The 27,087-nt window shown below is 45.0% G+C and overlaps 7 protein-coding genes across 18 annotated transcripts in view; 4 read left to right on the top strand and 3 right to left on the bottom strand.

Annotated features, from left to right (window-relative positions):
- LOC108148295 (exocyst complex component 4) overlaps positions 1-9,300 on the top strand; it is a 28,628-nt gene extending 19,328 nt beyond the window's left edge. For 4 of the 10 annotated variants that reach the window (XM_017275267.2, XM_041709681.1, XM_017275268.2 and 1 more), the window contains 17 exons: positions 487-537; positions 612-675; positions 744-1,072; positions 1,903-1,974; positions 2,164-2,172; positions 2,647-2,759; positions 2,824-2,986; positions 3,542-3,752; positions 5,364-5,452; positions 5,712-6,052; positions 6,113-6,863; positions 6,930-7,054; positions 7,120-7,413; positions 7,478-7,879; positions 7,943-8,546; positions 8,612-8,818; positions 8,881-9,300. In XM_017275267.2, the coding sequence (XP_017130756.2) occupies positions 487-537; positions 612-675; positions 744-1,072; positions 1,903-1,974; positions 2,164-2,172; positions 2,647-2,759; positions 2,824-2,986; positions 3,542-3,752; positions 5,364-5,452; positions 5,712-6,052; positions 6,113-6,863; positions 6,930-7,054; positions 7,120-7,413; positions 7,478-7,879; positions 7,943-8,546; positions 8,612-8,818; positions 8,881-9,057 (4,002 nt within the window). In that variant the 3' untranslated portion in view covers positions 9,058-9,300. Of the gene's footprint in view, positions 1-486; positions 538-611; positions 676-743; positions 1,073-1,902; positions 1,975-2,163; positions 2,173-2,358; positions 2,760-2,823; positions 2,987-3,541; positions 4,690-5,363; positions 5,453-5,711; positions 6,053-6,112; positions 6,864-6,929; positions 7,055-7,119; positions 7,414-7,477; positions 7,880-7,942; positions 8,547-8,611; positions 8,819-8,880 lie in introns of those variants that run through there. The other 6 variants (XM_041709683.1, XM_017275273.2, XM_041709679.1 and 3 more) reach the window with 5 other exon arrangements.
- Positions 9,301-9,893: 593 nt separating this feature from the next.
- On the top strand, positions 9,894-11,415 carry LOC108148208 (m7GpppX diphosphatase). Its single transcript, XM_017275115.2, has 3 exons — positions 9,894-10,161; positions 10,218-10,370; positions 10,439-11,415. The coding sequence occupies exons 1-3, from the start codon at positions 9,990-9,992 to the stop codon at positions 11,245-11,247; spliced, it is 1,134 nt and encodes a 377-aa protein (XP_017130604.1). The 5' UTR covers positions 9,894-9,989; the 3' UTR covers positions 11,248-11,415.
- A 249-nt stretch (positions 11,416-11,664) lies between these two features.
- On the bottom strand, positions 11,665-15,854 carry LOC108148358 (nuclear receptor-binding protein homolog). Its single transcript, XM_017275377.2, is given in 3 exon segments — positions 11,665-13,407; positions 14,198-15,283; positions 15,285-15,854. Coding segments are annotated over 3 exon segments (1,962 nt in total). The 5' UTR covers positions 15,369-15,854; the 3' UTR covers positions 11,665-12,615.
- Positions 15,855-16,844: 990 nt separating this feature from the next.
- On the top strand, positions 16,845-21,292 carry LOC108148368 (symplekin). Its single transcript, XM_017275391.2, has 5 exons — positions 16,845-17,015; positions 17,075-17,268; positions 17,329-19,451; positions 19,997-20,919; positions 21,062-21,292. Exons 1-5 carry the CDS (start codon positions 16,929-16,931, stop codon positions 21,224-21,226), a joined length of 3,492 nt encoding a protein of 1,163 aa, XP_017130880.1. The 5' UTR covers positions 16,845-16,928; the 3' UTR covers positions 21,227-21,292.
- A 371-nt stretch (positions 21,293-21,663) lies between these two features.
- On the bottom strand, positions 21,664-22,945 carry LOC108148356 (glyoxylate reductase/hydroxypyruvate reductase). The gene is made up of 2 exons (XM_017275374.2): positions 22,740-22,945; positions 21,664-22,674 (listed from the first exon to the last, which is right to left on the bottom strand). Exons 1-2 carry the CDS (start codon positions 22,811-22,813, stop codon positions 21,771-21,773), a joined length of 978 nt encoding a protein of 325 aa, XP_017130863.1. The 5' UTR covers positions 22,814-22,945; the 3' UTR covers positions 21,664-21,770.
- Positions 22,946-23,138: 193 nt separating this feature from the next.
- On the top strand, positions 23,139-25,249 carry LOC108148355 (CCA tRNA nucleotidyltransferase 1, mitochondrial). 3 transcript variants are annotated; one of them, XM_017275372.2, is made up of 4 exons: positions 23,139-23,311; positions 23,678-24,739; positions 24,800-25,122; positions 25,216-25,249. In XM_017275372.2, exons 1-4 carry the CDS (start codon positions 23,285-23,287, stop codon positions 25,232-25,234), a joined length of 1,431 nt encoding a protein of 476 aa, XP_017130861.1. In that variant the 5' UTR covers positions 23,139-23,284; the 3' UTR covers positions 25,235-25,249. The 3 variants fall into 3 exon arrangements, with proteins under 3 accessions (XP_017130861.1, XP_017130860.1, XP_017130862.1); XM_017275371.2 differs by lacking the exon at positions 23,139-23,311 and having other exon boundaries at positions 23,508-24,739; XM_017275373.2 differs by lacking the exons at positions 23,139-23,311; positions 25,216-25,249 and having other exon boundaries at positions 23,508-24,739; positions 24,800-25,190.
- Positions 25,130-26,444, bottom strand: LOC108148357 (probable RNA methyltransferase CG1239). Its single transcript, XM_017275375.2, has 3 exons — positions 26,351-26,444; positions 25,531-26,279; positions 25,130-25,364 (listed from the first exon to the last, which is right to left on the bottom strand). Exons 1-3 carry the CDS (start codon positions 26,361-26,363, stop codon positions 25,200-25,202), a joined length of 927 nt encoding a protein of 308 aa, XP_017130864.1. The 5' UTR covers positions 26,364-26,444; the 3' UTR covers positions 25,130-25,199.
- Positions 26,445-27,087: the final 643 nt, after the last annotated feature.

Genomic DNA, 27,087 nt, shown 5'->3' with positions numbered 1-27,087 from the left:
TTCTTTTGTTGCAAAACTCAAACATTCAACAGTTTGGTGTGTTCAAGGATGCTCGTCGCTCAGGCATGTCCTTAAATTTTCCATTCCCGAATACCACTGCACGAATAGGTATATTACTGCACACACAAATATTTAAAATACCAGGGCGAGAAATGCAAATTCAAATTCTAAAAATTACACAAGGCAAGTCGAGCCTGTCCCCAGCATCCGAGGACCATGGGCACGTGGCTGGGAGGACATCATCATAAAGGACCTGCCAAAAGCAAATGTTCAAAGAGTCAAATGCAGAGAAAAACATTTCACATTTTTTGGTCATTTCATGCCCGTCATTTTTCACGCTTGAGTTTGTGTTTATGGCAACGTGAAAATGATTCTGCCGTTTATTTTGCCTGGCCAAAGTTTTGCCAGTTTTCCATTTCTCCCCTAACCGCATAACCGCATTCCAAGCACACACTTCAATTTATATTTTGATTATCGCTCTTGCAGAAATACAATATCAGCACTGAGAAATGCGGGGATCTGACTGTTATAGTGCAGGTGAGCACGGCTCCTCGCGACTCGACCTTTTCGAGAGCTGCTAACCTTAAGCATGGTATTTTCTTGTGATTTAGGGCGACCTGTCGCAACAGGAGAAGCGTGCCGTATTCATCACGGTCCACGACCTGGGCTGCAACCGTAAGTAGGCGGCTCCCCGGAGAACTAATTGCCAGTCGTAAGGGGTAACTAATGGTGTCCGTCCCCAGACAATTCCTTCCAGGAGTTCGTGAGCAGCCCCTGCATGACGGAGATCAAGGAGCGCTCCTGCTTCATCCACGTGGATGTGCCCGGTCACGCGGACAACGCCGACGCCCTGGCCGACGGCTTCCCGTTTCCCTCGCTCCAGGCTCTGGGCGAGGACCTGGTTACCGTGCTGGACTACCTGCACGTCAAGTACGTGATTGGCCTCGGCGAGGGAGCGGGCGCCAATGTACTGGCCCGCTTCGGACTGGCCCATCCCAGCCGGGCGCTGGGTCTCATCCTGATCAACGCCACGGGCAGTGCCGCCAGCGTGGTGCAGTCCTTTAAGAACAAGGTGAGTGCGGGCTACCTTCAATCAGCTTAGGGCCTCTTTCTAGTCTTCAGTTTAAGTTGCCTGCCAGGGTCCTTTTTTACTATTCGGATCCGATTTGACTTCTTCCATTTAAGATATGTTTTACTCCTTAAGCCAGTCTTTGATTGGCAGCGGGTTTTTATCAGGAACCAACAAAAAGTGTTTAAAAAGGTCGATTTTAAACTGTATCTAAACTGAATCGTATTAATATTGTGTACAGAGTTTTAGAGTGCTAGGAATAAAATAGTGAGAAAAATATTACTCATACGCAGTGTTGCACGCTGCAAATGTATATTAAAATAAGAAAAGAAGCATTCTTTGGCAAGTCGATTTCAATTTCGATTTGAATAATAAAATAAAATAAATAATAAACTATTTCTATATCTCGGAGTATACTCAAATAAGTTGAATCCAGCAAAGTGTCATTCATTTTTCCTATTGTTCCTGAGGGAGCTACCTCCAAAGAAAACACTGAAAGCATTTGAGAATAAGTATTAATTCAATACAAAGTAATATAGCTTCTATACTCTTAGTTCATTTTTATACTCCTCCTATTGAGACATTTTTCATACCCAATTGTTTAAACTTTATGTAACAATAGTTTAGTTTCTATGACAATTTTTTGTGTATATGACAATGTCATTCGATCCGGCTTTTTATTAAAAACTACATTTATTACTCTTTTGCCATCTGTCAGAATTTTTTTAAAACTTGTTAGACACTTTTAGAGTAGCTTATTAAAACGCTTGTTTTAATTTAGAATTTAGTCTTCATTTACAATTAATTAACATGCCGTCCTTGTACCATTGCAGTTCATTAGCTGGAAAAGCGACGAGGTGGCCCAGTCGGCTGAGAGCTTTCTGATGTACCACAAGTTCGGACATGTAAGTAGTGGCAATCAGATGGGGAGGGACTCATCCTCGCCGAACTAAAATGTGCCATTGGCTGTGCCGTGGAGTGCGTGTTGTCGTTGGTTTGGTCTCAGTGTTGTACTCACTTTACCTTCTGTTCTTTTTTATGTTTTAACCTAACAACCACCCGCCGAATCGAACTCTGTTCGTCTGCGCTTTCAGGTTATGGAGGTAAACAGATCAAACGTGTCTTAAATAAGTCTCTTCCTAAGCCAATCCATCCGTATACCTCGCTCAATTGGTATTGCAGTGCTCGCTGAAATTTAAACTCCGACATAGTCTTAGGACCTGTTTTGATGCATGCTTAAATGTTTATTTATTTATTTATTCGTTAAATTTCTCGTTATTTTCTTCTAGAACTGGGTATGTACATAGTTTTTCCCCCCACTCATCCGGCAAGAAATTGGCCTAAAGCAGAACTGTGCAACCAAAATTGGAAAGAAATTTAATGATCCTCAATTTGCTTGGTTAAATATTTGTCATTTTGTTGTCCCTGCTTTGAAATGCTTGCATGAGTGCACTTCCCGTAGTCGATAGCTTAGTGTCGTAGATCGCTTTTACTTATGGACTGTTCATGGACTCATGCCAATGTTCTGCTTCCTGACACTGCACAAAAAAAACCCGGTGAATCACCGAACTTTACAGCAAATCGTGGGCGAGAATCCGGACAAGGACAAGATTGTAGCCGAGTACCAGAAGCGTCTGCACCGATCCCTAAACAGCAAGAACATCGGTCTCTATGTCAAAGCATTTATGAAGTAAGTTAGCCAGCCCCCACTTGAGTGCAACATTTTCTAATTATATGCATCTATGGAAACACAGTCGCAAGGACCTCACGCTCAAAGGCTGCAAAGTGGACGTCATCCTTATCACAGGCATGCTGAGTCCCTATGCCTCAATGGTCGAGAAACTGCACCGCGATGTGGAGAAGGAAAGGGTTACTATACTGAAGATCGAGAGGGCTGGAGATGTTCTAGCTGATGCTGTAAGTATTTATGTTTAATTAAGCAAAACCACCTCTTATCGAGCAAAAAACCGTCGAAACGATCGCACTTTCAACGTGCAAAATTTCTGATATCAAACTTTGGGACGAAAAATATATATTATATATTACTATTTCAGTCAAAAGTTTGAAACGCAGTAAAGGCGACATTTCGACTTTATGAAGTGTATATATTCACTAATAGAGTTAATCTGCCTATGTCCGTCTGACCTTCCTTCCGATTCAACGCAAACGAGTCTCTTATTTTTTAAAGCTATTTCGACGAAATTTTCCCAAAAGTTGTATTTATATAAATATACTTATAGATAAATTAAGAAATTATAAAGATTTGAAACGATATCATATAACTGCCATAGAAACGATCTAAAAATAAAGCGGAAAATCGACTTGTTAAGCTTTATTGTTGATAAGTTTATTTAATAATTATATAAATATAATATATAAACTTTGGCTTGTCGAAGTTGTCTCCTTTTCTTGCTATTTCACATTCCATGGGACACCATGTGGATAGTCATTTTAAAACCATTAATTTTGCAGCCCGGTAAGGTGGCCCAATCCATACTGCTGTTCTGCAAGGGACAGGGTCTGCTCACTTCGGTGGTGATGCCAGGAGTAGATCGCGGTCGCGCCTTCTCCACCGCCAGCTCTGGATCCTTCGAGGGCGCTAACGGATCGCGGCGCTTGTCGCGTGGCATCTCGATGGAGGACTACGACAAGCCCAACATCCGCCGACTCAGCATCATGAATAGTGAGTTGCCAAAGAAGGAGTAATCCCGACCACGACCACGTTCACTGCTTTAGCTACAGAATTGCACCTTCAGCGTTGGTAGATTAAGCATAATTGCGTATTTAAATTAATTATATTAGTGAAATACCTTTAGTCTGAGCATAGCGTATTTGTGAACCCAGAGCCAAACAATCACCCCAAATGTAACCGCTTACTATAAGTCGAATAAGCGGAATTTTAAGCCAAATTTTAATTAGTAATCGCTTCCGGTCTTCAACAAGCAAAGGCAACAAACCCAAAGACACATTGTCCCTGCGATTGGAAGGCAGGCAAACTAAGAAATTGACACGTATTTAAACTGTGTATTTAGGTTTAGTTTTATGTACCCCAAAAATCCCACCTGTGCAACTATAACGACAGCCAAGCATTCATATCTAAATCTTCCAATCGAACGAACTTAATCACAACTGCTAAATGTGAACTATAAGCAAGCAATCATCTATGTAATACCTCCGAATAGTAAACTGTACCTAAACAAGTAGAAACAAATGCGAAGTACTCCCAAATGTGACTCCCTACACAACTCTTCGTTCTACAATTTTGTATAATTTTTGTGAACTGTCTCAAATGTTGCTATTTTAGTGAAAAACCCATATACAAAGTTTGACTAGTGTAAGTTGAAAGCACCACAACAAAAGATGCTAAAAAAAATGTATTTATACCAGACAAAGGTACACGGATTACATATTATATGTGTAAAAATGAAAAACAAAAGCAATTCGAAATCCAAACATTTTAATGCAATGTTGCTGTCATACGTTTTTTGAAGCGAATATTACAATTATTTTATCGCATTGGCTTTAGCTTAACATTTAGTGAAGACAATTAAGTCGACCAAGCACTCAGATAAGTAGATGCAACAACAACGTTACAAAATAAAGTTAAAAGAAAAATTCTATTCTAGACTGGTTTTAAATTTAATTTTAAAATTTCGTAAGCATTACCAAATACGACGGAAAAATTAAAATTTCGGACTTTGAAAGCGTTTCATTCACTTCATGACATTTTTAGCTTGGTATTCAGGCTACCAAAATTACTCCCAAAACAAATACCTTCATATAAAAAACACGGCACAAAAATTTGGACCATATCCACAAATCCGCAAAAGCCCATTACCACAAAAACTTAAAAGCGGAAATGTTTAGTGCCACATATATTGTTCCTAACATAACATTGTTTCTAAAATCGGGGTTCATTGTGCAGAATTTTTTTTTGCATAGACCGTAGAACATTTTTTCATGCAACCCTTTTTTGAGAAGAGAGTCACGTGATTTTTAAAAGAATTTAAAAGCCTTTTTAATTTATAGGAGTCTTTGCCAAAGCCTACATGTTTTATAGCAGAATATCCAACTTTGAAAATCGATAACCAGAGAACACATCCCTACGAAATTGTCCATCTGCTTTGTAATCGATAGTTTGACTGGCTTATAGTGATTTGTATATTTCGACGCTACGGTCACTCTGGTGCTTAAGTGCTTTTTTTAACAACAAATTTACAAGCGATTGCGAGAATATAATGTTGATACTGAGCTAACCTGTGCCCCGCCTCCGCCCCCGTCGCCCATCAACCAGCCAAGCACATCTTCGCCTTCAATAGCGTCTACATGGACGCCCCCCCGCCTACGAAGCCTCCGAGGGGAGTGAAGTACGGCAAGGATGAGGTAAATTTCTTCAAGCCTTCGCTGAAAATGGTGTTCGACTCGCACTTCAATCTTTTTACACAATAAACTCACCTGGAACATCCGCCTGGTCGTGTTTTGTTTGCTAACTAATTGGTTTTCGGGCCGCCGCCTGAGCTGCGGGTCCAAAGTTGATGACGACACCTGGTTGTTGTTGTTGCCGCACGCCCTCTTTTTTTTTAGCGATGTTTTTTTCTTAGATTAAAAATGAGTAATGGCTGCGGCCGGCTTGCTTTTGCAGTCCGCAGGATGTGGCTTTCTGGTCAACGTCATCAAGTCCCTGGGATTCAGCGAGACCACAGAGGAGCGCCAGAAGGAGAAGCAGAAGATCGAGCAGGAGTTCAAGCGCTCGGACCTGCGGCTGAACGAGTTGGTGTCGCGTCACGACCAGCAGCTTACCCAGGTGCTGCCCCTGTTCAGCCAGGTGTCCTCGGAGGTGACGGCCAGCCGGGAGCGGATCCATGCCGTCAAGGAAAACCTCGGGGTCTGCAAACGGCTGCTCCAGTGCCGGCGCGATGAGCTCAGGAAGATGTGGACGGACGCAGTGCAGCACAAGTACGTGCTGGAGATGCTGGAGCAAATGTAAGCACCTCACCCATTGTCGTCCATTGAAGCCGCATTAACTTACCAATACCTTTCTAGTCAGGAACTGCGCAAAGTGCCTCAGCGGGTGGTAGGTTACACCGCCAAGCGGCAGTATCTGCATGCCAGCAAGGCCTTGACCAATGCCCTGGCCACTCTCAATGGACCACTGCAGGCCGTGGAGGGTTTGTCCGACCTGCGGACCGACCTGCAAACCCGTCGCCAGCAGCTCTATCAGCGGCTGCACGAGGAACTGGTCACCCAGGTGTACACTAACTCTGCCAACGAGGCCCTCTCCTCGTTCCAGCGCAGCAACTCCAGCCGTTTGAATTCCAGTTTCACCAGGGGAATAGGGGCCCGCCGCTCCACGGATCGCATCGAGGCCAATGCTCGAGTGCGCAAAGCGCTGGCCGAAATTACCCAGAACTTTGATTTGGACAAGGCCGAGGTCATTGAAGACGCTGATCTCATTTACCCAGAGCTGAGCATGAGCTACTTCGTTGCCATCATTGTGGAGTCGTTCGGAATGCTGCACAAGGTGCCCGACTCGCTGGAGACGCTGCGCGTCCAGATCCAAACAGAGCTACTCAACGTGGTGCGGCACACAACGCATCAACTGTCTCTAAGTGGAGCAACTGCGGAGGGTAATCCGCTCCTCACACTTTTGGAGATCATATTCAAGCAGTTCAAGGCCATCGCCAAGACGCATACTTTGCTGCTCAAGAACTACTTGTCGGTGGGCCAGAAGTACTCAGTGGTTGGGCCCCAACCCTACGACCTCACGGACTTTTGGGCCCAAGCGCAGTCAGTGGTTAGTGTTGAACATACAAGCTGTACTAACTCCATTTCTGATTGAGCACCCTATTAATAATTTTAGTTTCAACTGCTGCTCACCGACTATTTGGATATACAAAATGCTGCCTCGGATGAAAGTGCCCAGACGGGCTTTTCAGAGCCTACCAGCAACATAAATTCCTATTTCTTAAGGCGCAAGGTGGCAAGGTAAGTCACTCGATCAACGGGGCAGCTAACTGACAATTATTAACGATCATTCTGTTACTAACTAGCACCAAGCGCTCAATGTTCAAGTTCGACAAGTCCTCGCATGTTGGCAGTAGCGGCAATAGCGACTCCTTTAAGGAGCATCGTCGCAATGCTTCGGATGCTTCCGTGGAAGATAATCTGGGCGCCCAACTCGGAGGCAGCGGAAAGGGTTCCACCAGCGGCCTATTTCCCCACGAAAAGAAACAGCGGGAGAAGTTGTTGATCTGTACGCCTGATCAAAATATCATAACCAAAGTGTATCTACCTCTAATGGGATATATCAAGGAGATAGAAAACTTTATGAAGTGCAAGCCAGGGTGAGTTAATTCGTGGTCGTAGCTATATACGGTTATATCTTCTGACATTATCTCGCATTTCCAGTCAACCCTGCAGTCTACATGACTTTTTAGACAACTACATTAAGGACACATTCCTATCCAAGGGCCACAATCGCAACCTGCAGCTGACCATAGAGTCGTTGTCAAAGAATCAAGATGCGTGGCGCACTATTATCAGTCCTGAGGAAATAAAAGCTCTAAACCTGAGCAGACCTTTGCTGCAGTCCACTGTGATGGTCGAACGGAGGCTAATGGAAACTAAGAGCCTCATCCAAGACCTGCCTTGCTACTCTGAGGACCTGCTTAAAATGGTGTGTGCTCTGCTAAAGGCCTATCGTGAGATTTGCCAGGCAGCATATCGGGGAATCGTGCAGCCGGATTCCGAGGACAAGAGGATTTACAGTGTGGCCTGGCTAAAAGATGAAGATATCAGCAGATTTTTAAAGTAAGTGTCGGATTATTAAAGTAAGCACGTGGAATGCAAATTAAGTTAGTGCTTATATTTTAGAACGCTTCCCAACTGGACGGACTTGAAGACCTCCAGTCAGAAATCGCGTCATAACCGGAAGCTCCATCGAGGAAGCTTTGAGCCGTCGGAGGAGGAAAGTCCGTTGCAGGTGCAGCAGCGCAACATTCGCGAGGCCGAGATGCTGACCAGTAATTTGGGTGAGGGTGGCATCACCCAGCAAGAGATTTTGGTCGAGATCAGCGTGCTTAAGGAGCTGGCAATACTTCAGGAAAGCATGGAGTGGTTCTCATGCCGCGTCTCTGAGTTTGCCAACGACTTGCGCCGACCGATGATAAACGGACTGAACTCTGTTGCCGCTGAGTGCAGCGCCGACATCGCCGTTAAGGATGGCACAATTAAAGTCATGACTAACCTGGCACTGGAGTTCGATGAGCTGGCGAACACCTGTCTGCTGGTCTTGCATCTGGAGGTGCGCGTTCAGTGCTTCCACTACCTACGCTCGAAGTCGAGTGTGAGAAGCAACAGCTATGTGGGTTCCAAGGATGACATCCTGGAGCCAGACCGTCAGGTGCAATTATTGACCAAGCGGCTGTCGGAAATGGATGAGGCGTTTAGTGCCACTCTCCATCCAAGAAAGACCAGGGTAAGCTGCATATTTTATACATGTTTACCGCAGATTTTACTAACACTGTATTATCTATCCTGCAGTACATTTTCGAGGGTCTGGCTCACTTGGCATCGCGCATTCTTATTCAGGCCTCAAATTATCTGGAGCACATCGACCAAATAACTGTCCAGCGCATGTGCAGGAATTCGATCGCACTTCAGCAGACGCTGAGTAATATAACCGCATCCAGAGAGGTGGCGTTGGATCAGGCCAAGCACTTCTATGAGCTGCTTTGCATGGAGCCGGATGTAAGAAAGATTGCTTTATTCTTGATCATTTTGTTCGATAATGCTTTCCAAATTCCCCATAGGAAATACTCAACGCGTTGCTGGAACGGGGCACACAGTTCTCAGAGATGCAGTTGCTCAACGCCCTGCAATTGTCGTGCAAGTCCTTCGGCATAACAGACGCCAATCTCTTGGCTTCCTATCAGCAAAAGCTTTCGGACATACTGGGCGCCAAGCCCTCCAAAGGTGTTGTTGTGTGATTATCGTTACAACCAGAGGAGTAACCAATTTTAATACCCATTCGTTTGTGTACATCGGCATTAGGTGTAATGTGTGTGCAAAATGTGTGTGTTAGTGTTAAGCTCAAAATGATTATGAACGTTCTAAACATGTTTGGCGGAGCACTTGGTGTTGCGATGTAGTCGTTTATACAGATACATATTCTAAAGTTCATTAACAGTACTTTAATGGCTTATACGCAATAAATGAGAATTTAACAACGATTTTTTGACTTCATAATTTTAATAGTAAACAGATTTTTATCCGAGTATTTTATTGAAAATGGTTTTTTAATTTATATTTGTTTAAAAAGGAGATGCCCTTATTAGCGTTACAACCGTTTCGTTAAACCCGCATGACTAAAAGCGTTCAATTTATAAATACATGTTTTTTATAATATTATTAGTTTGTATTTTCAGTTTTATAATCAGGTCAAGTTATTTTACTGTGCACCAAAAATGGAAACTAGTGAATAATAATAATAGATTAAAATATATATAGACATTTTTGGCTAAACATAATTTTTTACTTAAAAAACGTTAGCAAACGTAGTCTGTGAACGGTCATTTTAAAGAAGCGCTCAAGCAATTGGGTCGAGTTGGCACTACTACACTATCGATGTTCTATCTTCTATGTTGGCATAGATATTTCCCCACCCCTAGCGGTGAATTTGCGTGCCTGTGGTGGGTCTGTGTTTTGCAGTGAAATGTTAGCGAAACGACGAACCAACAGCGATATGTAAGCAAAACGTCGAACTAACAGAAAGAGAGAGAGATGGATGGATAAACATCGATAATTCCTGCCAAAACATCGAGAGAACCTATCGATGACATCGACATTGGCATCGGTCCACCTCTAAAAGCCGCAAGAAAATAAATATTTATTAGTAATTTACTAACATAATAATTATAAAATGCCAGAACCAGTTGAAAACGCAGAGGTAAAGTCGCCGTCTTACGACTTGTCCAAATTCCGGCTGAAGCGGATTTTAACTAACAACAGTGTGAGAAAGAGCATTTCCCTGCTCGGCACTTTTCCCGACATTTCGGAAACTGACGATGCAATTGTTGTTTTTGAGAAAAATGGTAGTAGCAAATTAAAAAAACTTAGTGCCCTATAAATTTCAAATATTTCTCTACAGCTTACCGCGAAAGCGATGTGGCCACGCCAGAGTCGCCATCTGAGGAGTCTCCAAAGAAACCAAGTTATTTTAACGCCAACCTGAAGGTGTCCACTGAGTTTATCAATAATATTTACGGCAGTTTTCAGGTTGTGCCCAGCCGAGATTTGTGCGGCAAGTATAGACCTATAAGCAATGCATTTAATCAGACTAATGTTATAAAATACCCTTCCCTTTCGCAGGCGTCAAAAGCACAGTTATATATCCCGCCACCGATAAACACATCGAGAAATATTCCGTTTGCCAAAAATATCTCATTCGAGAGACGCCTGATCTCTACCAAAAGATAACGCTCCCATATTTGACCTCAAGCCAGTTCTCCCTGGAATGGGTTTATAACATACTCGAGCACAAACAGGAGAAGGAGCGGATCGTGTTTGAGGACGAGGATCCGGAGACTGGATTCATTCTTCTCCCCGATCTCAAATGGGACGGACGCAATGTGGAAAACTTATACCTGCTGGGCATTATACATAAGCATGATATCAAATCCCTGCGGGATCTGAACGGAAGCCACCTCGATCTGCTGCGTAATCTGCGCCAGGCGTCGAAGGACGCGATCTCCAAGCGCTACGGCCTTAATCCCAACCAGCTGCGCATGTACTTCCATTACCAGCCGTCCTTCTACCACCTGCATGTGCACATCAATCCGGTTCGGAACGATGCTCCTGGCATCTGGTGTGAGAAGTCGCACATGCTGGACACTGTGATCAACAACTTGGAGTTACTGCCGGACTATTATCAGCGAGCTACCTTGCCTTTTGTACTGTACGAAGGCAATAAGCTGTTGGATCTCTACGAGCAGGAGCAACCTATTCGAAAGGTAGCCGCATTGAGTGATGACAAGGAGCAGGCTGAACAGGAACGTACAGACCCTGCAGCAACCGAAGGCTTCAGCGATGAGGAGCCGGAGGAGAGACAGTGCAAGCGCATTAAGCTGGCCAGTCCGGAGCCCAAAGAGGCTGAAGCTACTGTCCAGGCGTGTGCCTAAGTTAAATTTCCATAAGCTTAAAGTCGATGAAATGCAAAAGAACCCCTACTCAAGGAGGAGGTAATACTTAATAATGAAGTTGATATAGATTTTACCTATCAGTAGCAACCTACACACTCGTATATGTACGTATGAATGCAAATCAAAATAAAGTAATTTGTCTTGGAATTTTCATTTTTCTTAAGATGTTGGGTCTCTTACAATAAAAATCTGTGACATGTGCGTTGTCCATATACATATGTACTTAATTTCAAGCTCCATTACCTATTACGACTATAGAAAATTAACTTTATTGGTCTAAATTGGGATGATCGTTTATCCAATTTATTTCTATCCTAACGTTAAATAAAGCGGTTGGAGTCACAAATTATCAACTACTTAAAATAGCACAAATTTGAAAAAAATAAAGAAAACGACTTTAGAATTTGTCAGCTGGTTGCCATCTTTATTTATTTAATAATAGTGTAGCTATGTCTGTTGTGTATTATTTTTGTTGCATGCTCTGCTTGTGTTTATATAGGTTTTTAGTTAAATAATTTATTTATTATTTTTCGTGGCCTTGCGTATTTGTTTATATTTGTAATACATTTAAATACATTCCACTGTGGTTTTAGGGTTTGTTCACGTCGCGACATGGCTAACTTATCAAATTTGATATAGTCCTAGAAAAAATCATCTTCGAAGTGGCGTCCAGATGGTTTCCCGGAATCTGAGGGTACTGAATTTTCGTTCTTGAGTCGTGTCCAGCTGTAGGAGCTGCGAATTCCATTCGCACTCGTTTCAGAGCTATGCTAAGCGAATGCTTTGATTTTTGTAAGCTCGTTAGCTGCGTATATTCAAAAGTGTGTTGTTGGTGGATCGAAATTTTAATAAAATCCTGGGTCCGGAACGTATCATCGATACAATTCTATCAATTTCGCCAAAGAAATTATAGCACTAACAATACATTTAGCAGGCGGGGAAAGAATATTTAACCGCATAATTATTTTCTACATTTTTCGGTTACATCTTTCGGCCATTTACGTTATCAAAAACACAATAAATGTTATATTAAAAGTTCCTACGTCCCAGATTGCGGCCTAATGACCAAATATCATTTTCTGTTCCTGCGAGTCGACCCACTCTTGTGTGGTGTGTGTGTGTGTCTGTCATCGAATTGTTTAGCCTGGAAGCCTGGTTCAACATCGTTTATGGTACATACATACATAAATATTATTTCAGATACATACATACATACATATACATATATATATATAGGTATATATATAAAAATAACAAATAATAGCAGTAATAAAATCGTTATGTGTAATTTCCGAATATAATAAAAACAATACGCGCCGGCCTGCCCTGAATACTAAGCTGATACTTTCAATTGCTCGTCGTTCCCGACTGATCCACGTCCACGTCCAGATCCGGATGCTGCTGCTGCTGCTGCTCCTGCGGCACATACATCACGGCAGTGCCCTGCTGGTCGGTTTCCGAGGATATCGACCAGTTGCGTTCCAGCTGCTCTAAGGCCGCCATGGTCGCCGTGGTTGTTACCCCCGCACCGGAGCTCTCTGCCCCGGCACCGTCGCTCATAACGCCTGCTTTGAGCGTCTCTTCCAGCAGCACCTGGATCTTGTCTTGGTCGTCAAGGTGGACGAAGCCCAGGCGCACTAGTTCGCTCGTGAGGTCCGCCGCCGTATCGTTCTCGTTGACCTGGCATGTCAGCTGACGGTTCATTTTGTCGTCCATGCGCAGCAGTATTGTCATGGTTATGTCATTGCTGTCCTCCTTGATTTTCACGCTGCACATCATGTTAACGATGCGTCGCGACTCCGTGTCCACCGGCTCCGGTGTGGCCGACTTCACGGAGTCAGCCCGCTCCGGAGAGGCGGCCCTCGAGCGGAAATTGGGCGGCTTCTTGCCGCTGTACGTAATTAGCGGATACACACCGTACTTGACGTCCTCAACGAACTTCTCCAGTTTGTCGGCGCCCGAAACGTCTGCCAGGCGATACTGCCGCTCCTGGCCGCCGGCCAGCCGCAGCTGGGCCATAATCACGTCCGGCTGGTAGTAACGCTGCATCAGCCCGTCGAAGGCGGTTTCCGAGAACATGGTGCGGTTGGCGGGCGAGAAGACCAGACAATGGGCAGTCAGCAGTTTGAGGGAGTGCACCTGCAGGAGAAACAAATAAAATTAAATTTAATTAATTTTGTAATCAATGTTTTAAAAAAAAAATGTAACCTCCTTAATTGGAGAACCACAACCTGTGTCGATTTGAGCAATGCAGTACATCACATACAGCAAAAAAAAAAAAAAAAAATTGGGGTCAAAAATCACTAATTTCTCTTGATTGATGACCGCAGACACATAACACTTTAAATTAAAGAAGAACAAATTATACACTCAAGTTTCGTGACAACGAGATAACATATTTCACCCAAAATCTTGGCAACTACTTGTTTGGATTAAAAAAAAATAGTTGTGAACATTTTTTGAAAAAAAAAAATTGTCAATAATATTGGCAAAGTTGTTGTTCTTTTATTTTTAGCTTTGGCTATATTTATTCAACGAAATATGTTTTCGGTGATTGTCAACAAAATTGTTTTGTGATACTGGTAATTATTGTTTGGAAGAAGTACCATTTAATGTTTACTGCTTTTACTGCAATTGAAATATACTTTACTTAATTGTAGTAAACTATATAAATACATACGAGGTTCCCAAAAATCTATTATGATCTTCCAGGCTGCTTCAAGAAACCTCCTAAAAATCAGAGGAACACTCGATTTTTTGTTTTGTCAAATATACATTTTTTAGATTTTATTAAAAAAAAATTTCTGTGACAAAGTGACACAGTATAATAAAGAGAACAATACTGAACTGAATCTCACTTCCGCAAGACTTAAGGCAATTGTCGTGCGGAACTCCAATTGAGAACATGATGGTTTGACTCATAACTCACCTCGAAAAGCAGTGGGTGAAAAAGCAGATCGTTGGCACTGGGCCGGTCCTGCGGCTGCGGATTGAGACACTTCCGTATCAGGTCGCGCTGCAGATCGTTCTCCAGGCTGAAGATTGTGCGCTGGATGGTCTCCTCACTGATGGCAGTCGACTCGCTGTTGCTGGGCTGGATCTCCAGGGCGGCCATTTCCAGGGCGCACATCCCGAAGGCGTAGATGTCGAGCGCGGCGGTCAGCTGGTCGGCGGCGCCGTACTCTGGCGCCTGGAAGTAGTGAGCGCCCCGCTCGCGTTCCCGCTCCCACTCACGGCCCCGCCGCACGCTGTAGTGCACCGCGTCCGGGACCACCGAGCCGATCTTGACCAGGCCGTTGTGCTGGATGAAGATGCTATCACAGGTTAAGTTGCCGTGGATGATGGGCGGCGAGCAGGAATGCAAATAGCTGAGCGCGGACAGGATCTGGGTGCACCAGCGGCGCCACGACTCCAGCGGCAGCCGCTTGGCGTTGCGCTTGGTGCGCTTGAGGAACTGTTTCAGCGACCCGCTCGACATGTACTCGGTGATGAAGACCACCCGGGGCCGCTCCGCCTGCTGCGTGTCCGTCCAGTAGCGGTGGAACTTGACGATGTTCTGGTGGTCCAGCTGCAGCAGGTTGTCGAACACCTGCCGCATCTTCTCCTCCTGCGACTTCAGCTCCTGCAGGCTGGCATATTGCACCTCGTTCCACACGACCTCCACGCCCTCCTCGGTGTCCATGGCCAGATGGACGCAATCGATCCCGGGCACGTCGCGCTGGTCCACCTCCTCGCGCCGCTTCAGCCAGCGTCCGCAGGGCGACTCCTCCAGGATCTCGCTCTCATCCTCCGAATCGTCTCCGGATTCGCGTGGCGACGAGTCCAGATTGACGCCCTCGCTGCCGGCGACGACGCCAACGCCAACACTGACGCTGACGCCGACTGCAACGCCGCTGCCCGCATCAGCTGTTGAGGCACCAACTATGTGCGGGGGTGCTTGCTGCGACTGCGGCGCCTGCTGCTGCGTCGGCTGCGACGCTGACGGCGCTGCTGGGCAGGATGCATTCGCAGGGGCGGGCGCCAAGGGGGGGGTGGTGCTGGCTCGGTTCATCCGCTACCGCGCTACCGCTGTTGCCGGCATTTGCTTGGCTATTTGACATTAGGGTGCGGTCACCGACGCGGCTGCGGCTGTTGAGCTGTTCTGTTCCAGAAGGCCTCGTCTTCGGTTTCCAGTGTTTATTTTTTTTTTTTGTGCCTCCAAGTTGACCTACGTACGTTTACGATCGCTTTTCGTGGTATCCACTGCGGGGTCCGGGCAACGAGCTACATCCGCTGCTGCTCCTCTGCCGCTGCCTCTGCCCACTCACTGGCGCACACATACACACGCACGAACACCCACTCCCTCCTCCGCTGCGCTCCTTGCCCTGTAAACACTCCGCTGCGACGGCTGGCGGCTGCTGCGACGTTTTTTCGGCGCCTTGGTCGGCGTGGGCGGTTTCAATCCTCGACTGCGGCGCGAACGGCGATCGGTTGGTTGCACTTTCTGGCCTGACACGCTTCCGATTCGTTTATTTAGGCGTTTTTTTCACGCTAAAACCCAAGAAATGTGAGCAAATCGATGCCTCTGGCCTATCGATAGTCACCCCCACATATCGCTCAGCCAGCAGTGCTGCCTGCTTTCGATAGCTAGGCCGATCTAAAGTTGCTAAAAAAGCTAGATTTAGAAAGGGTATTCCAAAATGATGACCCGTTAATCTTTGTTCTGATGTTTCTTTGCTGTTCCATACAAATTCATCTTTTAAGAATTTTAGCATAAGGCAACCTCCAGACTGTTGAATTGTTGAAAGCCAAAGCTCTCATATTTGTTCATTTAAAAGTCATTGCAACTCTGTAACCTACTTTTATCGCGGCACAAATTACACACGCCAACATAGATTTTTTGCAAGCCCAAGGCCATATAATTATATTACAAGGGTTCCAACTTTTACTACTTGGACCTTATGGAAATATTTTACATAAAACAGTGACAGGTTTGGGCACAGTTTGTGAATTGTGGTTGGGAAAAAAGTATGAAAAAAATTTTTAAAAATCTGAAACAGCTCAGAGAAACATGACCAATGTCTCAAATGATAAAAACACAACGTCATGTTATGTAAAAAAACATCATGGAAGAAAATAATTTTATTAGAATTTTAAACGCTGTTTTGCAAATTGTTTTTTTTTTTATTTTACTGTGATTTTGAAAACTAAAATGCTTTGTAGCAGAACCATAAGACTTTTTATTCACTAAAAGTGTACTAAAATTGGTTAATCATTTTTAAAGATATCAAACTAAAGAAAGAAAACGTGAATTTATTTTATTAAAAATCATAGCTGTAGTGTGGAATAATGCTTAGAAAAGGGTAATTTACCAAGTGCCATTAAGCCTGCATTTCGAAAAAAGAGAAAATTTGTCAGGCTGTGTTATTTATTATGAAATTTACTAAGGAAGTAAAATTTTACTTGTTTAAAAATGTTTACCTCATATATTTTTTTAGAATATTATATAAATAAAAAAAAAAGCTATGACGTGAAAATACCCGATTTGCCAACACCTCCAAGCCGTTTTCGATAGTTATTCAATGGTTATCGGTAAGCCGCTTGCCATCTGTGCCGGCAGCTCTTAAAAATTTTGTGATTACTTCGCAGATTTGGGTAAATTCTGCTACAACTGATCGACCATGGATAGCATTATTGGACGTAGCCAGTTCGTCTCGGAGACGGCCAATCTCTTTACAGACGAAAAAACGGCCACGGCTAGGGCAAAGGTAACAAACGGATCCCAACTGATCAACGTTGGCTATTGTACTATACATTTTTCCATTAGGTTGTAGATTGGTGCAATGAACTGGTCACAGCATCGGGTCCCACAAAATGCGAACTGCTGGTCAAGGTGCAGGAGACTGTCCTGGGGTCCTGCGTAGAGCTGGCCGAGGAATTCCTGGAGCCAGTACTATCCCTGGCCCACGACCAAAATATGGAGGTGCGCAAGCAGGTGGTCGCCTTCGTGGAGCAAGTGTGGTAAGAATAGCCATACAAATAAAAGAAACTTATAGCTCTAACGTTTTGCTCCAATTCCAGTAAGGTGAAGGTGGAGCTACTGCCACATGTCATCAACGTCGTGTCTATGTTACTCAGGGATACATCAGCGCAGGTGATCAAGCGAGTGATTCAGGCCTGTGGCAGCATCTACAAAAACGGATTGCAGTACTTGTGCAATCTAATGGAACCCGGTGACAGTGCGGAGCAGGCATGGAATATCCTCAGCCTGATCAAGGCCCAGATCCTGGACATGATCGACAACGAAAACGACGGTATCCGCACCAACGCCATCAAGTTCCTCGAGGGCGTGGTTGTTCTGCAGAGCTTTGCCGACGAGGACAGCCTCAAACGGGATGGAGACTTCTCGCTGGGCGATGTTCCCGATCACTGCAAGCTCTTCCGACGCCAAAAGCTGCAGGAGGAGGGCAATAACATTTTCGACATTTTGCTTCAGTTCCATGGCACCACGCATATTTCCTCGGTAAACTTGATTGCCTGTACAAGCAGCCTGTGCACGGTGGCCAAAATGCGGCCCATCTTCATGGGCGCCGTTGTGGATGCGTTCAAGCAATTGAACGCCAATCTGCCGCCCACTCTCACTGACTCGCAGGTGAGCTCCGTACGCAAGAGTCTCAAGATGCAGCTGCAGACACTGATGAAGAATCGCGGGGCCTTTGAGTTCTCAGGCACCATCCGTGGAATGCTGGTGGATCTGGGCTCTTCGACAAATGAGATTCAGAAGCTGATGCCCAAGATGGACAAGCAGGAGATGGCTCGGCGTCAAAAGCGCATTCTTGAAAATGCCGCACAAAGTCTGGCGAAGAGAGCTCGCTTGGCCAGCGAGCAGCGAGAGCAGCAGCAGCGGGAGATGGAGTTGGACACAGAGGAATTGGAGCGGCAGAAGCAAAAGTCCACCCGAGTCAACGAAAAGTTCCTGGCCGAACATCTACGCAACCCGGAAACAGTAGTGGGTCTGGTGGTGGAGTTCCTGCCCGCTCTGCCAACCGAGGTCCCTGAAAAGTTCCTCGAGGAATATACACCGATTCGACAAATGTCCATCCAACAGCAGGTGAGCAACATCTCGAGAATGTTCGGTGAGCAGCTTTCAGAGAAGCGCCTCGGTCCAGGTGCCGCAACCTTCAGTCGGGAGCCGCCAATGAGGGTCAAAAAAGTGCAAGAAACTGAGTCAGCATCTACTCCCATGGAAGTAGACGAAGAATCTGTCCAAAAGCTGAGTGAGGAAGAGCTGCAACGTAAGGAGGAGGCCACCAAGAAGCTGCGCGAGACCATGGAGCGCGCCAAGGGCGAGCAGACTGTGATCGAAAAGATGAAGGAGCGCGCCAAGACGCTTAAGCTGCAGGAGATCACCAAGCCTCTGCCACGCAACCTGAAGGAGAAGTTCCTCACTGAAGCAGTGCGTCGCATTCTCAACTCGGAGCGACAGTGCATTAAGGGAGGCGTGTCCTTCAAGCGCCGCAAGCTGGTCACCGTAATTGCGGCCACCTTTCCGGACAACGTACGCTACGGCATCATGGAGTTTATTCTGGAAGATGTGAAGCAGCGCATCGACTTGGCGTTCTCCTGGCTATTCGAGGAGTACTCCCTGCTGCAGGGATTCACAAGGCACACCTACGTAAAGACCGAGAATCGACCCGATCACGCTTACAACGAGTTACTGAATAAGCTTATCTTTGGGATTGGGGAGCGATGCGATCACAAGGATAAGATTATACTTATACGTCGCGTTTATCTAGAGGCTCCCATCCTGCCGGAAGATTCGATCGGGCATCTGGTTCAACTTAGCCTGGACGACGAGTTCTCCCAGCACGGCTTGGAGCTGATTAAGGACCTGGCCGTGCTAAGGCCTCCGCGAAAGAATCGCTTTGTGCGCGCCCTCCTCAACTTCTCCGTGCACGAGCGTGCTGATTTGCGGGATCGGGCACTGGCCCATCTTGTTAGTCTCTATCATGTTCACAAAATCCTTCCGGCGCGAATTGACGAATTCGCTTTGGAGTGGATTAAATTCGTGGAGCTGGAGGCGCCTCCGGCCGCAGTTTTCTCGCAAGAGTTTGGTCGACCAACAGCAGAATCAGCCTGGCGGGAGGATACGGCCAAGGTTTGCCTTGGCTTGGCTCTTACCCTACTACCCTATAAGCCGGAGGGTAAGTTTTCGCACATATTGCTTAAATATCATATTTGTATAGAGTTAAAGCGGTATCAAACCAGAATTCTGCTAAACTTTTGTATAAAAACTTATATTTTTGTCGATTTCATTACTAAACATATTTATTTTGTCCATCCTGGGTTTTGCCACTGCAGACAGAATCAATTACAAACAATATGTATATTAGACTAAAGCAAGAAAAGAAGTTTATAAATCCTCAAGTTTATAAATCCTCGCCACTTTTTTTTAAAAATTAAATCATCTAAATTTCGAAATAATTGCCATTATGTTTAAAAAAAATTAAAAATTTAAGATCAATTATTCGATCGTTCCTATGACAGCTATATGATATCGTTTTCCGAATTTAATCAAATTAATTATGAATTATCAAAGTTTTACTATGTCCAAAAGAATTTAAAAATAGATAAGTTACAATTATTTTTTAATTTATTTTTTTTAAAACATCTCCAATATGATCTTGTGTTTACCAAACATAGGTTTTTTTACTTTATGTTTATTTAATAAAATTTGCTGTCTTTATAGTTTACGTGGAGAAAATTTGTCAAGTGTTCGTAGCCACCTCCGCTGAACTGAAGCGCACAATCCTGCGTAGCCTGGATGGTCCCATTAAGAAGCTGGGAGTGGAAAACCCTACATTGATGCATTTGATCGAGAGCTGTCCTAAGGGCATGGAAACCTTGGTGATACGAGTTATCTACATACTGACGGAGCGAGTTCCTGCACCACATGAAGATCTGGTCCGCCGGGTGCGAGATCTTTACCAGCACAAGGTCAAGGATGTGCGTGTAATGATACCCGTACTGAGTGGTTTGTCCCGCTCCGAGCTGATTGCCGTTCTGCCCAAGCTGATAAAACTGAACCCCGCTGTGGTCAAGGAGGTCTTCAATCGTTTGCTAGGCATTGGCGCCGAGTTCGCCCATCAAACGATGGCCCTGTCTCCGACGGATATTCTGGTGGCTCTGCACACCATCGACCCGAGTGTCTGTGACCTGAAGGCCATCGTCAAGGCCACGTCGCTGTGCTTGGCCGAAAGAGAGTTGTACACCCAGGAGGTGCTGATGGCTGTGCTACAGCAGCTGGTGGAGGTCAACCCACTGCCTACTCTGATGATGCGCACAACCATCCAAAGCTTGACTCTGTACCCGCGTCTTGCCAACTTCGTAATGAACTTGCTGCAGCGGCTGATCATGAAACAGGTCTGGCGGCAGAAAGTCATCTGGGAGGGCTTCCTGAAAACTGTGCAGCGCCTCAAGCCGCAATCCATGCCGATTCTACTGCACCTTCCTCCCGCCCAGCTGGTGGACGCCCTGCAGCAGTGCCCCGATCTAAGGCCAGCTCTATCGGAATACGCAGAGAGCATGCAGGATGAGCCGATGAACGGCAGCGGTATTACTCAGCAGGTTCTGGACATAATCTCCGGAAAGTCGGTTGATGTTTTCGTTACGGTAACTATGAAATGTGTTTTTTTTACCTGTGTATTTTAAAAATATTACAACGTTGTAGTCTTAACCACTATAATATCATTATCGTTTTGTTGCACCGACTGTACAAATTTTCTGACTTTACACAAATGTCTCTCTATTTCAGGACGAAACTGGCGGTTACATTAGCGCAGACCATATCAAGAAGGAGGTGCAGGATCCATCGGAAATCGGCGTAATATCCACAGTTTCCGTTCTGACGTCTCTGGTGCCCCTGCCTGTTCCCCCGCCCAGCGATCTAAACCAACCTCTACCACCTGGCGAGGATTAGTTTCTGCTTAATTATGTTGTTTCCCCATAGACATCTCCAATTTACTGAATAAGAAGTTTATATTTACACGCTTCTTTTTGTCAACCTTTTTGAACCCAAAAGGTCAGACAGAATATTGAATGACACACCGAGTGGGAGGCCTCATATAATCAACTGGGAACCTGCAGCATTCTAGTATTTCCCTATCAATCTTTTCAGATATGGTGCAAAGAAGGGTATTTTTTTTATAATTATAACGATAAAAAACCCGCTGGGATATATATTCGGACGAGTAACGTAGACAGTGGCTTTAAGGGTAAACGGTCTCCTTTTTAACTCTTGCTTTCGAAGGTTTCAATCAACTGTGGTAGCCACATTTTTTTTTGGTCAGAGAAATACAGATGGGTAAACAAAAAATCAGTGTGTAGGTAAACCGTAAAAATCAAACGTTGAAAACGTATTTTAGTTGATACTTTTATTTTGTAAAGACGATATTCTCTTATCGCCTTATTTTAATATTGTTAAACATTTTTAGGGCGAAAAGTGTTCATAGAATGCTTGGCATTTACAGTTTTACTTCGGCTTCCATTTCCTTGTTAGCTAGACCAGCAAGGATATTTCGGGCCGTAATGCGGGACATTTCCTTGCGTGTTTCGATGTCAGCACTGCCAATATGGGGGAGAATAACCACATTATCCAGTTTAAGGAGGGGGTCGTCAAGCGGCAATGGCTCCGGCGTCGTGACGTCCAGACCAGCTGCCTGAATTTGCTTTGTTTTCAGGGCATCGTACAAGGCCTTCTGATCCACAACCCCACCTCGAGCAGTGTTGATAAAGATGCAGTTGGACTTCATCTTCTGGAAGGCAGATGCATTAAAAATCTCCTTGGTCTGGGGTGTTAGGGCGCAGCAGGCTACGATAAAGTCTGAGTTGCAGAGCATCTCATCAAAGTCCACGGGTCGGGCGTTGACAGCCGCCGCTTCCTGGGTTCTTGGCGAGCGGGTCGTGTAGGTTATCTCCGCGGGCTTGAATGGTACAATGCGTGCCGCTATCTCTTGGCCGATGCGTCCGAAGCCCAGAAGGCCCACCCGGGAGCCCTTCAGACCCTGGCCGCACATCCACATGGGGGCCCAGGACTTCCAGCCGCCATTGTAGACCTGCTTGTTGGCCTCAAACAGACGCCTGTTGGTGGCCAGGAGGAGGGCAAGTGTCAGTTCCGCTGTGGCATCCGTCAGCACGTCCGGAGTGAAGCCCACGCGAATGCCACGTTTCTTGCACTCCTCCACATCGATGTGGTCGTAGCCTACAGATATGGTGGCCACGCACTTCAGCTGGGGACCGGCAGCATCCAGGACCTCCTTGTCGACCTTGTCGGTTAGGGCGCAGTAGAGGGCATCTTTTCCGGCCACCTCGCGGATAAGTTCGGAGCGGGGAACAGGAGAAGTCTCTTGCCAAGTGCTCACCTGGCAGCTGCAAAATGTCATGCACATTAGATTAGTGCGTTTGCCAATTAGCCGGCAGCAATAAAAACAAACCTTTTGCGCAGCAGTTCCAGACCGCTGTCGTCCACATCTGGACGAGTCACATACACACTTGGTTTGGAGCTCATCCTTCGAATTCTTTGTCCTAGTTACAAGAAGTTTCTGACTTGAGCGAACGGCAATCGCGGTGGCATTGATTCAAATTTCCGTAACAAGAAGGGGGTAAACAAAAGTAACAGGTTTCCGTTAGTGTGCCCGAACTCGGTATTTTAAAAAATACCCTTGTACAATAAAGTTCCCGGAGTTGGAAAACTCGATTGCAAAATACCCTGTAGCCTGTATATATATATTTCATTGATTCAAATTTCAAAACACATATAATATTTATACATGCACAATTGCATTACAATTTTTAAAAATAATCAAATTTTGCGTTATTCAGGAATAATATTCTTTGAGTAAGTTTATTGTTCACTATTGGTTAAAGGATCTAAATCTAAGACACCTGACTGCGTGAGTTGCACCTAAAGGGGCTATAACAGTATGGCAGGTATAAGCTCCACTAGAAATTTTGAACGAGTATATTTTTTTAGTTGCTGATGTCACAACAAGAAATATGTATATACGTAAGTATTGTTTTCTATATCAAACGTTTTTTTATTGGTAAGGAATTGTTTATTTGGCTTTATATTAGAATTATATTAGAATTAAAACATACTTTATTATGTCAAAAAAACTTAAGAACATTCTTCCGGGCACCTTCTTTTAAAAATATTACCGGAAAGTGCCAATACGAAACGAGTATACCCTCTCCCTACAGGGTGTTATTTACATCTGGTCACGAAACCCGCATTCAAAACATTTCATCACAACTCACATCGGCAGCTTCCGATGCTTACAACTAAAACACAAAGGCAGGGCTTTTTGAAAAGAAATACCTTTAAGCTTGTTATTAAAACCACTCCATGAATGGTCTACTCCGCCTTGTCAAGCTGACCACACGTGCGATTGCCTCACTGTCGCTGAACGTCCCACAGAGGAGTCGCTGGCTGAAGACCATGTCCGGTCGGGATGTCTCCCCCGAGTTGGTTGCGCAGCTGGGGAAGCCGCCCAGGATGCGCAAGGATCCAGCATTCAAAAAGGTGCAAACTCCAGAGTTCCAAAGCGTATTCACTCCCGAGCTGAGGGAACTAGAGGCTCTCTTCAAGAAGTACAACTACGAGCTGCGGATTGCCGGCGGGGCTGTGCGTGACATCCTGATGAGCATTCCTCCGAAGGACATTGACCTGGCCACCACCGCCACTCCGGAACAGATGAAGGCGATGTTCGAAAAGGAGGAGGTGCGGATGATCAACGCGAATGGCGAAAAACACGGAACTATCACCCCGCGTATTAATGACAAGGAGAACTTCGAGGTGACCACGCTGCGAATTGACATCCGCACCGATGGACGCCATGCGGAGGTGATGTACACCACCAACTGGCAACTGGACGCGAACCGCCGTGACCTGACGATTAACTCCATGTTCCTGGGCTTTGATGGCACGGTCTACGACTACTTCTATGGCTACGACGATCTGCAGGAGCGCCGTGTGGTCTTTGTAGGCGATGCAGACATCCGGATCAAGGAGGACTTCCTTCGCATCCTGCGCTACTTCCGTTTCTACGGACGCATAGCCAAGGATGAGAAAAACCACGATGAAGCCACTCTGGCTGCCGTAAAGAAGAACGCGGAAGGCCTAGCAAGGATAAGCGGCGAACGGATATGGACGGAGCTGCAGAAAATAGTGGTGGGCAATTACGGGTCCGAACTGCTTCTGGAGATGCACCGTTGCAACCTTTTTGAGCACATTGGGCTGCCTGTAGAGCCCAACCTGGAGGAATTCAAGCGGCTTTGTGCAGGCCTGGAGAACTTCGAGAAGCCGCATTACCCCATTTTGTACATTGCAGCGATGCTGCACTCCGTGGATGATGCCATGGCAATGCACAAGCGTCTTAAGCTATCCGCCTACGAAAGGGACCTGGCTAGGTTTATCACCCAGGAGCGGGAGAAGGTAATAAGAACCACAACTTTACGTTATAAAAACACACATGATTAAAACTCCGACTTTCAGGTGGGGACAGATTACACAACCCTGCGCGACTACCAGAAACTTTGCTTGAAGAAATACATCCAACGAGATTACGTGGAACAGTTACTAAAGTACTCCAACAAACTGGAACTTTACAATCAGCTTAAGTCTTGGGTCACGCCAGACTTTCCAATTAGAGGAAACACTTTGGCTGAGCATGGTCTTAAATACAAACGACTTGGTCTTGTTCTAGATGAACTAAAGCTCCTTTGGGCAGACAGCGATTTTCAACTAACCGATAAGGAGTTGCTAACAAAGATTCCCGACGTCATGGAAAAGATACCAAGTTCCCCCAAACGAGTGAAGTAAGAATTAATAATTGATGCACTACTTCGTTGGTGCTCAGATTTAATAAAGATTATTGGATTATTTATTTTTGTTCTTATGCTTTTGTAAAGATCTGAATGGGACGCTTGAATCCGGCTTCGCAGTGCTCGGGTGTGCCCATGAGATCCATTTTGGCAAAGCCAACTTCTGAGCTAAGCAAATATTCGGTAAATTGTTCGGGTCGAAATTTAATGGCATTGTAGTTCTCTCTAATTTTTTCCTGGAAGAACAGGTAACTTTAATACGAATTTCGGACCAATAAAAATCAAGTAGATGATCTATGAGCGAAGTTTAAGAACAAGTTAGTCAACAATGAGTGTGCTACATATGCCTTAGATATTGGCTAAGAAACCACTAGCCTAACTAAATTTTCTAGTCATACTCACCGATAGCTTCTTGCGTCTTTTGTAGCCATCAAAGGACTGAGGCTCCAGAATCAGCTTGCCGCCCGGGCGCAGCTGCAGGTACATGCGGCGGAAGGCCTGCTTTAGGCCGGCATCACAGAAATTAAGGTGGATCCACTTGGTGACAGACAGACAGAGTATAACATCGAACTGCTGCCGCTCAATTTCCAGCAACACATCGTCCTCCAGTACATAGTTGCCGTGCATAAACCTCGTGTTGTGGGGAAATCCCTGCCCAGGGGCCGCCTGTCGCTTCAGGTGGCTGATGGTACTTTGCGCATCCTTAACCAGGCCGCGATCTATGTCCAGGCCCACGAGACTCTTGGCTTCGAAGGTTTTGGCAATCTGGATTGACAGATGCCCGGAGTTGCAGCCAATGTCTAGGAGTTGTTTGCCCCGGAACAACTCTGGCTTGGTGGCCAGCACGTCCAGGCGGATGTCGTGAAAGTCCTTGTCCAGGATTCGCTTGCCATAGTAGTGTTTATAGTTGCCGTAAGTGAAATTATCAGATTTGTTGTGCTTGGGCTTTCCGTTCAGTTGGAGCCGTTTCTTTGGACTCTGCAGGGGCGGACGGGGAGTGGCATCCACAATGGGTTCCTCCGTTTTCAGTCTCTTGGTTTCACCTGCCTTGTCTTCTAAGGTAATTGCTGATTTTCTCTTCTCCGCACATTTTTCCGGCTCTTTTCCGGTGAACTGTGTGTTGTTGTTGTTCTCCAAATCCATGGTGAAATCTAAAGTACAAAGATTCAAGCCCATGCTGTAATACCAAACGAAAATAATGTTATCCTCATTAAATACTTGCCACAGGAGCCCATTTAAGCTGGATTCCGATAACCTAATTCCTTATTATATGTCTTAAATCATAAAAAAACTAAAAATTAAACATACTCGCGGCAAGTTTAGTTTTAAAGTGACCGAAGCAGAGAAGTTAAAAATTACTAGAGGGATAAATGAAAAAAATACCATAATAAATATCACTTGGCGCGGGTTTTAAATTTGCACCTATTATTAATAAATGTAATCTACCATTCGTGAATGACTGTTTTATTTCGCAACAATTAATCTTGTGTGAGTTCCCCTCCCCCATAGAACACTACAAATGAATTTAATTATCTTTAATCAGATCGATAAATTTCCCTGAAGTCCCTGAACAGAAAACGTTTGTAAAATTTCACAGCCTTCGTGTGACATGTAGATCACATGAATTTACATTGACGTGTAGAATACATAATTGTAAACTTATGTACTTACAAATAGGTTCTTGGCCATATCCTGTATTCTTGATCTACTACTCCAGCATGTCTAGCCTACCATAAATCCGACAGCATCTCTAGGAGAGTCTATGTCCGAAAAGTTTCTTCCTATTGCAGGTAGTATAAAAGTCGAAAGTCATATAGCTTCCATAGGAATAATCGGAAAAAAGAAGTAAGAGATTATAATTTGGCTGTTTTTTAATTTTTGTTTCTGTTTCATAGATATATAGTAATGGATTCATTTTTTAAATTTAAGATTTAAAATTGATTAAAGGCGGACGACTTT

This window comes from Drosophila elegans, unplaced genomic scaffold, assembly GCF_018152505.1.
Source record: "Drosophila elegans isolate 14027-0461.03 unplaced genomic scaffold, ASM1815250v1 contig_476, whole genome shotgun sequence".
NCBI classification, from domain to species: Eukaryota; Metazoa; Arthropoda; class Insecta; order Diptera; family Drosophilidae; genus Drosophila; species Drosophila elegans.
This window is presented reverse-complemented; position numbering and strand designations above follow the sequence as displayed.

Excerpts from the sequence above, each read along its gene's own strand:
- LOC108148208 (XM_017275115.2), top strand. The coding sequence starts at position 9,990 with ATGCCAGAACCAGTTGAAAACGCAGAGGTAAAGTCGCCGTCTTACGAC. Across the intron at positions 10,162-10,217 it reads TGTTGTTTTTGAGAAAAATG|CTTACCGCGAAAGCGATGTG; the intron begins GTAGTAGCAAAT and ends ATTTCTCTACAG. Across the intron at positions 10,371-10,438 it reads GCCCAGCCGAGATTTGTGCG|GCGTCAAAAGCACAGTTATA; the intron begins GCAAGTATAGAC and ends TCCCTTTCGCAG.
- LOC108148368 (XM_017275391.2), top strand. The coding sequence starts at position 16,929 with ATGGATAGCATTATTGGACGTAGCCAGTTCGTCTCGGAGACGGCCAAT. Across the intron at positions 17,016-17,074 it reads CGGCCACGGCTAGGGCAAAG|GTTGTAGATTGGTGCAATGA; the intron begins GTAACAAACGGA and ends TTTTTCCATTAG. Across the intron at positions 19,452-19,996 it reads ACTACCCTATAAGCCGGAGG|TTTACGTGGAGAAAATTTGT; the intron begins GTAAGTTTTCGC and ends CTGTCTTTATAG.
- LOC108148356 (XM_017275374.2), bottom strand. The coding sequence starts at position 22,813 with ATGAGCTCCAAACCAAGTGTGTATGTGACTCGTCCAGATGTGGACGAC. Across the intron at positions 22,675-22,739 it reads CTGGAACTGCTGCGCAAAAG|CTGCCAGGTGAGCACTTGGC; the intron begins GTTTGTTTTTAT and ends GACATTTTGCAG.
- LOC108148355 (XM_017275372.2), top strand. The coding sequence starts at position 23,285 with ATGTCACAACAAGAAATATGTATATAC. Across the intron at positions 23,312-23,677 it reads AACAAGAAATATGTATATAC|CTGACCACACGTGCGATTGC; the intron begins GTAAGTATTGTT and ends CGCCTTGTCAAG. Across the intron at positions 24,740-24,799 it reads TCACCCAGGAGCGGGAGAAG|GTGGGGACAGATTACACAAC; the intron begins GTAATAAGAACC and ends TCCGACTTTCAG.
- LOC108148357 (XM_017275375.2), bottom strand. Across the intron at positions 25,365-25,530 it reads AAAGACGCAAGAAGCTATCG|GAAAAAATTAGAGAGAACTA; the intron begins GTGAGTATGACT and ends CTGTTCTTCCAG.